Source organism: Morone saxatilis, unplaced genomic scaffold (genome assembly GCF_004916995.1).
Source record: "Morone saxatilis isolate NCDOM2014 unplaced genomic scaffold, NCSU_SB_2.0 Contig24, whole genome shotgun sequence".
NCBI classification, from domain to species: domain Eukaryota; kingdom Metazoa; phylum Chordata; class Actinopteri; family Moronidae; genus Morone; species Morone saxatilis.
This window is the reverse complement of record NW_023339807.1, coordinates 16842363-16854636: the sequence shown is the minus strand read 5'-3', so window position 1 is coordinate 16854636 and position 12274 is coordinate 16842363. Positions and strand designations below refer to the sequence as shown.

At 41.4% G+C, this 12274-nt stretch overlaps 2 protein-coding genes across 3 annotated transcripts in view; both read right to left on the bottom strand.

The window, feature by feature from the left end:
* The window catches only part of clcn1b (chloride channel, voltage-sensitive 1b), a 29504-nt gene extending 26743 nt beyond the window's left edge, over window positions 1-2761 (bottom strand). Inside the window, exon 1 of the mRNA XM_035672581.1 lies at window positions 2266-2761. Within this exon, the coding sequence (XP_035528474.1) occupies window positions 2266-2316 (51 nt within the window). The 5' untranslated portion in view covers window positions 2317-2761. The remainder of the gene's footprint in view (window positions 1-2265) is intronic.
* A 964-nt stretch (window positions 2762-3725) lies between these two features.
* The window catches only part of casp2 (caspase 2, apoptosis-related cysteine peptidase), a 10555-nt gene continuing 2006 nt past the window's right edge, over window positions 3726-12274 (bottom strand). Inside the window, exons 3-11 of one of the 2 annotated variants that reach the window (XM_035672652.1) lie at window positions 10990-11160; window positions 10242-10311; window positions 9716-9807; window positions 9235-9417; window positions 8702-8830; window positions 8515-8605; window positions 7096-7296; window positions 5762-5871; window positions 3726-5637 (exon numbers count right to left, since the gene is read on the bottom strand). In XM_035672652.1, coding sequence (XP_035528545.1) covers window positions 5503-5637; window positions 5762-5871; window positions 7096-7296; window positions 8515-8605; window positions 8702-8830; window positions 9235-9417; window positions 9716-9807; window positions 10242-10311; window positions 10990-11160 — 1182 coding nt within the window. In that variant the 3' untranslated portion in view covers window positions 3726-5502. The remainder of the gene's footprint in view (window positions 5638-5761; window positions 5872-7095; window positions 7297-8514; window positions 8606-8701; window positions 8831-9234; window positions 9418-9715; window positions 9808-10241; window positions 10312-10989; window positions 11161-12274) is intronic. The other variant, XM_035672653.1, reaches the window with a different exon arrangement.

The following is a 12274-nucleotide window of genomic DNA, read 5'->3' as shown; positions in this document are numbered from 1 at the left end:
GCAATGATTTGGTGATTTGCAGGTCAAAAGACATCAATGTTAAAACTGGGCTAAATTAAACTAAAAGTTATAAAGAACCTTCTTGTTAAGTATTTTACAGGTATGTAATTTCCAAAACATTTCTTCCTGTTTCCTAAAAAGAACTATGCAATTATATTAATTACAGGAAAAGAATATATATAATATATATAATTCTCATACATTGTCAACACCAAGATAATAAGAAGCTAGATAAAAGTCCATGACTGAAATGATACACCTTTGTGCCAGGTGTGCATTAGATAACACCGTGTTTGTACTGATTAAAGGGGAAAATAGAGACATTGTTCAATTGGTATACTTCAGTGAATTACCAGTATAATCAATCTTTCTTTTAGTCAGTGCAAATCAGGTCAGCTAAAAAATTCTAATTAAATTAACTACAGGCACAACATAATTGAACATAGAGAATAACATTTTTTGGATAATCATTTAATAATAATGGGTTTAAATGGAGCTTTCAAGGAAATGTCCTATTTTTCGCAATAATTAGTACCAAATGACAGAGAATTACAGACCTGGAAAATAAAGTGTTGTCTGTTGCTTTATCCTAACTTGACCTGTTTCTTTTTTCTTATATCGTATATCGTATTTATTAAATTTTTATTGAATTTCTCTTTTCTTCTTATCTAATTATTTATACAACCACATTTAATTGTGTAATCATGTAATGTATAATGACAATAAAGCTGCACTTTAAACTGAACTTTAAAGGACTATAGTTTAGTGTCAGGCAGATCCTTACTAGTTATATGTAACATAAACATCTAACACTTAACCACATTTAACCCAGTTTTAACCTCAACACTTTGTGCGAACACTAAAAACAGACGTCTATTGTAACCTCTCAGCATCAGTGTGCATCTGTGAGGATTTAGCCTGCTAAACCATCAAACTGAAAATATACACTGCTATATCCTGCTGCTCATCAATAAACAAATTATATTAGGACGATCTATTAACAGCTCTACACATAAACTCCTCAAATCCTTCAAGGCTCTAATTTCCTCTCTCTCTCTCACACACACACAAATCACAGACACCATCGCAGCTTTCACACCGGAGAGATGTGAGACTTCGCAGAGAGACATTAAGCCAGTAAATAGTGTGGTTAATTGAGATTTCTTATTTATACCTGACCTGTGGGCACCCCTGTGGGGCTCCACAAGGGCCGGGGAATTAGAGATTTGCTTTTGGCAATCTACATCGTCTCAGAGAAGAAGAGGAAGAGGAGTCACTGTCACTGCTCTTAGTCACTTTGTCAGTTGCTCAGGCTGCTCTAACACATATATACACACCACAGCTGCTTGTGTATCTGTCATCCTCTTGTCTTATAATTCAAATTCATATTTAAAATGACCGTTAAAACCCCTGGAAGAAAAAACACAATGCTTCAAATCAATCGCTCAAAAAAAACACTCTCATTTATGTCCATAGAGGAGGTGTGATTGAATGAAAAACATCAATGGCAGACATGCAGACATGATGCTCCTCTGGGGAATGACCATCATTCTGGATGAGCATTTAAACAGATGAACGAGAGGATATAGTGACATGACTTCATCTCAACACGTATGTCTAACCTGTCTGCTCAGGTTTCCTGTATATAGGTATTTATATCCACCAACACATGAAAACAGCAATGACTTTACAAGGCTGCTGCTTGAGGAGGAATACAGATAGAAGTAGACAGACGAGGTCTCGAAGTAGAAATGTACCCAACACAATAACAGTCAAATGCAAGAAATCAAGCAAGAGACCAGAATCTTAGTGTAATAAATAATAAAATCCTTGATTATTGAAGGGATGACTTTCCATTTATCGCCCGCACTCAGTGTTTAGCAGCGTGGGCGGTGTGAAAGCAGCGGAGACTGTGAACATGTTTGAGGGCTGTACAAATAAACTTGACATTAAGTTGCAGAAATGGTTTTCAAGAAGTAAAGAGAACAGAGGAGGCAAAGAGAGCACTGCTGGTGGACAAGAAAGGATGCAGCAGATGAAAACAAATGACCAGGAGGTAGTTGTGGAAGAAAAGTACTGAAAGGTAGGGCGGAAAGAATTAGGGAAAGTGAAGGATGGTAGAAAAAGTGACAGGTAGATAGATGGAGGGATGAGGGAGAAGCAGGTTGATGGGCATGAAATGAGGGGAAAGTAAAAGACATTTCAAGAGACAAATAGGACAGCGGACCGGCATGCAGGTAAAGGTAGATTTTGGGAAAGACCTACCAGGGTCTGTTGGTATCTCAGAGCCTTCCTTTGCGATGCATCTGCAGCCATTGACACGCTGTCACTGATCCAAAAATAACCTTGCTGGACACCCCAGCATTTCCAATGGCGTGGGCAACACCATACACACACACACACACACACACTCTTTCTCTGCCTGTCTTCTATATGCCGTACACACACTTTACACCAGGTCAAATAAACAGGCAAACATCTTCTAAAGTTTCTCACTCTACTATAAACTCATTCTCAAAACGCACTCGTTACAGAGTCCTTCCTGAACGCGCTCTTCTCCAGATGATCCAGATGCTGCGAGCAATCCAGCTCCACTACAGACCTGACAGACACACGGACAGAAATCAGACAGGCAGACAAAGCAGAGCCAAGCCATCTGATGAGGCAGTGAAGGACGCAGCGCTTTCCTTTATTAGAACTGCAGACACCTAATAAAACACACACACACACACACACACAACTTGTTGCACTTAGCAGCACCCTCCCTGCCAGCCGGCCATTAGGTGTGTGTGTGTTTGGATGGACTTCTTGTTTGGGGGGGGGTTGGAAGGGCACCCCCCATAGGGCTGCCCCTGCAACGTGAGCAGGAAGGTGCACATGACACCCCTATGACAGCTCTCACCTAATCAGCCAATGATGCAAGGCAATCCCCATAACACTCACATGCTATGGCAGTCCTGCCTTAGGAAGAAAAAAAATTACCCCGAATGCGCCCACCCACGGTAAAAGACGGCCCCATAAAGCGATCCCTATACGCTTGACCTCTCCAGCAGGTTCAGAAGACCACCACTGCTCTGCACCGCCAGAGAGACAACATCCCACTCAGACAAGTTAATCTAAACGTCTCTAACTCATCCTCTGGCTCTTCCTCTTATGGCTGATGAGACAGGCGGCCATTATGAGAACCACAAAGACACACAGACACACACAGATCCCCCTTAACCCCGCCCCGCTTTGTGGTCCACACGCCAGCGCATAACAGCCTAATCTCACAGCTACACCGGAGGCCAGCGAGAAATGTGTTACTCTGACCGCCGGCGTGTGTATGTGTGTGTGTGTGACAAGGGAGAATGACTGTGGACAGCTGGCTGGGCCTCTATCTGATACACTAAGAACATTTTCACTGGGTGGCGGGCAGTGTGAGCGATACATTCGTCCCAGTCACAGCATGGAGAGACCTGAGCACAGCGGAATAGTGGGGAGCCAGTTATACTATACCTGAGAACGGAGAGGACAGGCTGTACGCCGGGGAACAACACACACAAACACAGCAACAAGGAGGATCAAATAAAGTGGAGCATGCACAGGAGCAGCCACAGCGTACATTTGTGCAGAGGTCTCACGGTGCAGCACTCAGCTTAAACCAAACATATGCACAAAACAACGCAGTCACAGGAAATGCAGATACACTTATGCACATGCAAATGTAAGAAAAAAACAAAAAGTTTCTCTTGTTTAAAAACCATGGCCTGTTTATTGTATAGCACATTTGGCAGTCATTGGCATTGATAGAAATAAAATCTCTCCAGGCCCCCCCACACTGCACCTCAGCAGAGCTTGGCAGCAAATTTCAAAGCTTCAAAACTTCCCACCCTGCAGGAGAGTTACCCTTTCATACCACTCAGATGTTTTTCTTTTTTAAATTATATTTTCCCAATTACTTAAAACAAAGAGGAGAGCACACCTTCCAGGTCTAGTTAAACTCTACCACAAGTACCTCACACACAGAGCTTGAAGGCATCTTTGTTTACAGATGGTTAATCAATACTGTTTCGACCATGTATTCTGTTTTCTTCACTACAACACTGTTGTAACTAAACACACTTTGCCTGGTCAGGGCCTTTCTCGGAGTCATCAATGCTCACAAAGCCTTCAGAAATAGATTTTTCTCTGTGTGAGGGTGCCAAAGCAATACAATACACTGTAAATGCTCAATGGTAATAAATTCATCTAAGAGATCATTGTCACATGGTACAGGTTGATGTAGAAAACTGCATATTGTTTATGGAAGACATAAGAAATACATGTTTTATCGTTACTGTACCAGATACAGTAAAATACCACGAAAACTGTACATGGACTAACTAAATGTGTGGCTCCCACACAGGGAGAAACACTATTAGGAGTGAGAGATAGCATAAAGGTCAGAGTTCACACTGTAGGTGTATGACCCCACAAGTAGCACCACATTCCCCTGGCAGCCCACCACCATGACAGGGACAGATCTACAGTAACACAGCTGATATAAAGTAAAATTCTTCCTTCCTTTATGAAATTTAAGGTTAAAGGCTGCTTTGCTGGTTGAAAATCCACAAACATGTTTGTTTGTTTGTGGATTTGCAACCACAAAAGCAGACTGAATGGTTTGAAAGCCACAAACAAACAAACAGTTTTGTAGCTGCCCTGTAGGTGTTTTTCATCATTTTCATAAGGCAAACTATGTGAGAGAGAAAAGAACCTCTCTAATGAGAGCAGGCAGAACCTGCTGCAAAGATTTTACAGTTTAATTATCCCTGTAGGTGACTATAACTAAAATAAAAGCCGTCTGCAATCGTGACAGTAAAGATCCTTTTTGAACTGCAGTAGATATGAATATTGATGACATACAGACGATGAAATGCATTTGTCTCTGCTGTGCTGCCCCCTGCCTGTCACTATACTAAAAACAAGAAATGGTCACAATTCAGAACAAACATTATATACAAATAAAAACAATGGGCTTAAAAATCCTTATAAAAACAATTCCATACAAAATAAAGCCACAAAAATAGATCTGTGTAGAAAATACATTTTAAAAAGAGAGTGAAACCTCAAAGTAGCTGTGCAGTAAGAAAACAAAAAAATATGATTCTGTCTTTGACTAAAACGGATTAACATCTAAACCCTCTAACTGGCATAGACACAGGCACACAGATACATGAGTGAGTTGTATACTAAAACGCTGCCCATTTCCGAGTACATGTAGATTAACATAAGCTTGCTCCTTTTTCATTTCCAAGATTTGCGTATTTGTGTATGTGTGTCTGCGGGTTTGAGGAGGCAGTATTTACACAGGAAATATGAATGAATAAATCCTCTGTTTGGACATGAAGTTGTAACAGGGGAATGTGTGAGTGTGTGGCAGTAATTGTGTGGAATAAACAGTTGTGTGTCCTTTCTTGAGAGGCTTCAATGTAAGGAATGGTCTGTGTGTGTTCATCTGTGTATGTGCATATTTGCATATCAATACTGGGGCTGGTACTTGGGGAAAAGATAGAGGTCTTTGCACAATGAGCTGGTGAACTCCGACATCTCTTTGCAGCGATGGTGGGCGGTGCCAGGAGCGTAACCCTCCCGCTCCTTAATGCGCCCGTTGACCTAGAGACAGTGAAAAAACAAGACAGGAAGATTACAGTAATGTCTTAAAGAAGTTCATTAGATAAAAAAGTACATTTAACAGCATGAATGCAGCATATGGAAGTGCAGGACAATCTATGCTCACCTGCACCAATATGTCTGCAAGGTGTGTGTCTCTGGCATTGAGGCGAAGTGATGTGTTAAGTTCTTGGATAAACCAGGATCCTCTCTTGGTGTTCCGCATGGCTGCTGTGCCTTGAGGAGAAAAGGATCAAACAAAGGCTTAATACAGCGAGAGCTAAGGTGGTGTTTGCTATTTACACAACTGGAAACAGAAACAGAAAAGTTATAAAATTATGTTAACATCTAAAACTTTGATAATCATCATGGAAAAGTAGTCTGAGCTCAATTGAAATACATGAAGACAGAGCTCAGCGGAAATTTCATCAACAAATATGGTTTTAACCCCAGACACTTTTTAACATTGCACTCTTGTAACACTGTCAAACTCACGACAGACAGTTTAAGAAAAAAGTATGAAAATGGATGCAGCACAACTACAGAAATGTTTCTTTGCCAACAGCTCACTTGGAGATTCAGGTATGTTATGCTAGCAGCCTTTAAGCCTCCACACCCTCAGATTCGAGGTTCTTAACTTAGTAGTAGTCTTCAGCCCTAACCCCTGCTGCTTGACATATTTTCTAGCAGACTTCATGCAGCTTCCTCTGGAACCACAAAAGGTTTCATACAACTTTGTTCATATATGCAGTAGTAGTCTCCAAGACGGTGTGTAAAATCAGTGAAGTTTACCTTTAAAGCCTCTAATATGATCTATTTTGGTTTTGTTTCAGTTCATTTTTGAGAAGGCTGCAAGCATAACAGAAGGTAGAAAACAAGACCAACTTAAGCCACAGTTGGGTACAGCTGCAGGAAAAAAAATCAGCAGTGAAAAAAGACGGGTGGTCAGGTGGACAGACACTGATTTGTTTTAGTTCGTTGAAATACGGCTACCTCTCGACGACCTCTCTTTTTTCATAGATTATTGCTCACCTCTACTGCAGCATTCAATATTCCACACATTGTTTTTTTAATCTTTCACACTAAGGTTGAAGGACCAGAGTGTCAGATTTAGTGGCATCTATCTGTGAAGTTGTAGACTACAAACAACTGGAAGAATACAGCTTGCCCTTCCACGAGTGTAGGAAAAAGGCCCTATCTAGAGGCAGTGTTTGGTTTGTCCATTCTGGGATACTGTAGAAACACTCTGTGGAAGAGTACTGGCTTCCTCTGCAGACATAAACAGCTCATTCTAAGGCAACCAAAACACAATTTTTATTTTCAAGTGACTCTACACTAATGACAACATACCTATGAATATCATATTCCATCTCTGTCAATAGATCCTCTTAAATGTTACACACTGGACCTTTAAATAAACATTTTCCTTAATAACCAGAATAGCAAAAGGGACAAACTTACAAATTCTCTGACCTTTGAGAGATGCGAAGCCACAGATCATGTCAGACCGCTGGGGCAGTTTAATCCTGGGCCTACCCATGTCCCCTCTCTGTCTGGAGTCTGCATCCCCCTGTCCTTCCCTCCCAGCATCCCGCTGTTCACAGCTTGGCGAGCAGGTCCTTGCTGGCCCATCTATCTGCTCCACGCCACAGTCCATCTCATCTGGAAGACAAGATAGTTTCTAATCAACATCAAACATCCAACAGTCTTCTTAACCTTTGGTGCAAAAATCAGGGCTGACGTGCCTGGGCCTGGTTTCAGTCTTCAGATGCTGTTTCTCTGACTATAGGAACAGGACTTGTCTTGGACTAGAATTTAAGTGGGTCTTGACTGCAGTCATGGTTTTGATAAATAAAAAAATTGAATAATAAATTCTGTAATAAGAACATGTAATGGGATATTTTTTTAAAGTGGATTCTTGAAATTATTATTAATATTATTGTCATTTTCCTGAGCTTCAGTTAAAAAAAAAAGTCTTTTAACTTCTGCATCAGGTGTAAATGTAATTAATTTTGGAAACTAGGATGACAGGATTTTCATGAATACTGCAAGAAACCAATTATTGGTTTTGACTGAAGCTATCTGCAGAGGCAGTGGCCAACCACATCTAATGGCCTTTCATCAGCACACCTGTGGTGGGCTCTGTGGTGGAGCGAGGGACTGCGTGACAGTAATTATGATTGCTCCTGAGGGGTCTGAGGGTGTGTCGGGAGAATCATCAGCCATGTAGTGAGACCATAACCTCCATCACAGAGACATATTAATTAGCTGGGAGCCTCGTTAAGTCACAGATTAATTACATGTTTATGAAATAATATTGTACTACTACTGTAATATGTTTTATTAACAGAACATTTAAATTTGACATATTATGACACAATCCACGACATCTGGATCGCCCGGGTTATCTGTCCCAGTGGCCAGGAAGGTGACAGCCAACAACATCTGGACATGTGGAGAGACAGGCTGGCATCTGCGTATTGTCTTTCTCTTACAGTAAAAGCTTTTATTATGTTGGAGTGATCCAACTGATTTAACATAGGTAGTCTTAACATACGTTGTAAGGCATTACAATCACGTATTTGCATATTCACATTTGTATATTATGATCCATTATGCGTCTGCCCCAGTGTCTCCTCAAAGTGTACCCGCCCCGAACACTTCCACATGGAGGCACCCAGGAGGCAACCTCAGCAGAGGCCTGGTTGCTTCACATATGAAGGAGCCGTGGCTGCACTCTGAAATCCCCATGGACATCTAAACTCACTCTGTGGCTGAGCTTCAATGAGTTTAAACACCCAGTAAAGAAAACTTGGTTCGGCCATGTGTCAGTTTAATTAATGATGATAGAGGGCTGTACAGAATAACACAGAGTCTTACCTCCTCTGCAGGCCTGGATGAAAAACATCTTCGGCTTGTTCTGTAGCAGGGGACAGTGTGCATTGTCGAAGGCTTCAAACACCCAGTCCAGCTGAAATTGTGTGACACATATTAAATGTAAAAGGAGTTGCATCCTCACCCTTGAATGGCATTACATACATCAACACTACCTATCAACCAATCACACCTGCAGGAGCTGTCCGTCTGTACCATATATAGCTCCTTCCACTCCATGGGAGAGCAAACAGACCACACAGCTGTCCACTGTCTGGTGGTCTGCCCGTCGACAAAAGGTCTCAATACACGTCCTCATGCCCTACACAAAGAATGTGGAATCAGGAAAAGTGTGGTTCAGATGAGCTCAAGATTTTTAATACTTAACAGGTTAGGTAAGGCAGCCATGTGGTTACATGGCTTACTCATTCCTCTTTTTCATTTCTTACAATAAGCCAATTACTGAAATATTAAATGTGTTTTGTGATAACTTTGGCACACTGAACAGCATTGAAAATGGGAACTGAGCTAAACAAACCTGCCAAACAAATCTTACATGAGAGCAGCTTTTCTACAAGCACTGGCCAAGTGACTTTCTGAAAATGATTCCAAGGTTGCACCTCCCCTTTTACAACTTCTTGTTCTAGCTTTATCAGCTAAATAAGACAAAAATATTTTAAATAACATCCTGTAAATACATGCTGAACCTGCTTCTGTGTGTGTTACCTGAGCAGTGAGGTCTCTGTGGACTGTAACCAGGTAGTCCAGCTCTGTGAACACCTTCCTGAGGACCTCGTCATCCACCTCACCTCCCTTCCTCGGGTCAAGGTCAGGCGCAGCACAAGGATCAAAGGTCACATTACTGATCACCAAAGCAAAACCACGAGGGGATGAATTCATTCTGTAAGACTGGAGTGTGGGAAGTGAGAGAAAAGCAAAAAGAAGAATGGATCAAAGAGTCCAAAATAACGTCATGACAAAGCTTTGTTCATATAACGGCATTAACACCTTACTTGTATACATTAATTTATACTATTATTACTTTTACACATTCACTGCATTTATGTATCTTTGCATTTAGTGTTATATATTGACTCATATCCAGATAGGTGGTGTGACACTGAAGACAAGTATTTCTAAAGGCCCACAGGTAAAACTTAAATAAGTCACCGTAAACCAGATCTGGTGAAGAGAAGAAGTGTTTTACCTGCTGGCAGTGAGAGAGGTAAAAGTCAGGAGTGCACGGGAGCACGGGAGTGTTGATGGGACTGTCTGCATCCAGACTACACTCCATGGACTCTGACACACAAACACAAACACAATCATTAATAGGTAAAACTCTGATTATTACAAGTTAAATTGCTGATGCACATCATTGTGTGCTCCCACTGGCAAATGTGCAAACAAACTTTGTACTACAACGCTGTGAATGAGTCACTCTTGGGGCGTGGCGCCTGTAGGTACAGACAGTAGCCAAATACTAGAGTAACCACACTCCTACACTTCTCTCAGTGATAAGATTATACAATGAACAATTCATGCAGACTGAATTCTCTAAAGCTGCTGAGGGCTACAACATGTTTTTTTGTGTTGAAGTATATTCTATTACCTGCTGTTTAAACAGATAAACACTTCTCCAGACAACACCCTTGTCTCCATGGAAACAGAACAATATTGACAACAAGAGAAACCTACGTTATCCTGAATGCAGGCCACATTACAATACCACTCACCATGTGTCCTTGCTCTCTTGGCAGCAATTCCTTCTTGGGTGGGGTGTGGGAGAGAAGAGTTCACAAACCTCTGAAATTTGAAGTCATGTACAAATTATTAATGACAAACCATCAGCTGCTTAAAGCAAACAAAACAAGACAGATAATGACGGCTTTTGTTGTTGGCTGTTGCAACAGCAGCTGTTGTGGGAATATGACTACTACCATCATAACTTAACTATTAAGGAATCTTCTGCCTTCTGTGTAACTACCTCAGCAGGCCATCTGGTTGTTTAACATGATATGGATGTGGTTTGTGATTCTCACATCTGTCTGCTTATCTCTTCCTCTTTTCTTCGTCCTCTGTCTCTCTGCCTTCCTGTCTTCCTCCCTGACTGGGACCAACCATCCTACTGAGGACTCTGAGCGCAGGCAGTTATCTGAGGCTTGGACTGGGCATGATGAAGTGCTGCTCACCTCACTCTTTTCTTCTCTGTCTCCTAGGGATGTCTGCAGAAGGCCGTGTAACTGTTCATACCGTTATCGTGTAACTTTTTCTTAGATCTGTGAGCATGTGAAATTCATCTGACAATTATGAAACCTCCTTAAAAAGAGATATACAATAATACAAAGTTCTCTGGACATTTGTTCTGTCTAAGAAAATGTCAACAGTGACAATGACTGCAGTAATTCTTGGGGTAAGAATCTGCTGTGTATGCTGCAGCTTTGTGTTGTGTGTGTGGTGATGTATGATAAAGCGCACACTCACCTCTACATATGTCTCTTTGCCATCTTTTTCTGCTGTTTGTGTGAGCAGGTCACACAGGTGCTTCTGCTCAGTTTCTCGCAGAGCTGAGCAGAAGCTGCTGAAGGCTCTGGGCCCTCGCTTTGGTAATAGTAGGAGTAAGCGCCAGCTTCGTTTATGAGATGTTTGCTCAGCCTAGAGTAGAGGAGATTCGATGAGAAAACTAAAGATCAAATATGAAATTTAGTGGTACATTTACATTTTTGGGTGTATTATTTATTTTCACACTAATATTAACAATATTTATATTATATATATATATATAATATTTACTTTTTTTTTCCAGCCCCAAGGTCTGGTTGAAAAATAAAATAGCATGCATTTAACCACCACTGGTTGTTTAAAGGGGGTATCTCAGTAATCAGTAATGTCATCCAGGGAGAATTTACAAACTTCAAACTCTTACTTTACACGTTGACTGAAGGACATAACCCAGTGGTTGCCAACCTCTCTGGCTAGTGACCCCTTGAAATTAAGCAATGTCTCCTTGTGACCCCTCATCAAATTTTAAATCCTTAGTGAGGATACGAATGGTACAACAACAGTTCAGCCAAAGGATGGTTTCATTTGTTTAAAATAAAAAATAAGATTTATCAACTGAAAGTATCTGCTATTTTACAAAAAATAACAATAACATTAAAGCTGCAAGCTGCATTGGGCGGGACCTCGCCATCTCCCTACGTCGGGGCCTGCGTGACGGTCACCTGCCGCAGCCGCGCCTCGCCACGTCGCCCCACGCCCAAGCCCTCATCGCTGGAAGCCGAAGGAGACCGCTGTAAGTGGTCATGCATTTCAGACACAGTGCAAAAGACTTAGGTTTTCATAGAGAGACTCTTCAGTGCGAAAGGTGGAAATTCAGCGCCACGCCACGGACACGCCGTTTGACGCACAGTAAATATTTGATTAACTTTTGATCACCAATGTGTTTAGATTGCAGTGATCGAATTTGAAGTCAATCCGATAATATCTGTAGGAGTAGTTAGCTTTAGTGGCACGCCATGGACACGCCCTTCAACGTCAAGTACAAATAGCACAACTTTTAATCAGCAACATACTTTGACTGTACTGACCAATTTTGAAGCAGATCCGATGAATTCCCTAGGAGGAGTTTGTTCAAATACAACGCGAAAAGTTCGCCGAAAGTGAAAATGAAAATCAAAATGGCCGACTTCCCGTGGGGTTTGGGGTATGGGTCCAAGAGGCTTTTTTGTACGTCTTGGTGAGTTACACGTGCCTACCGAGTTTCGTA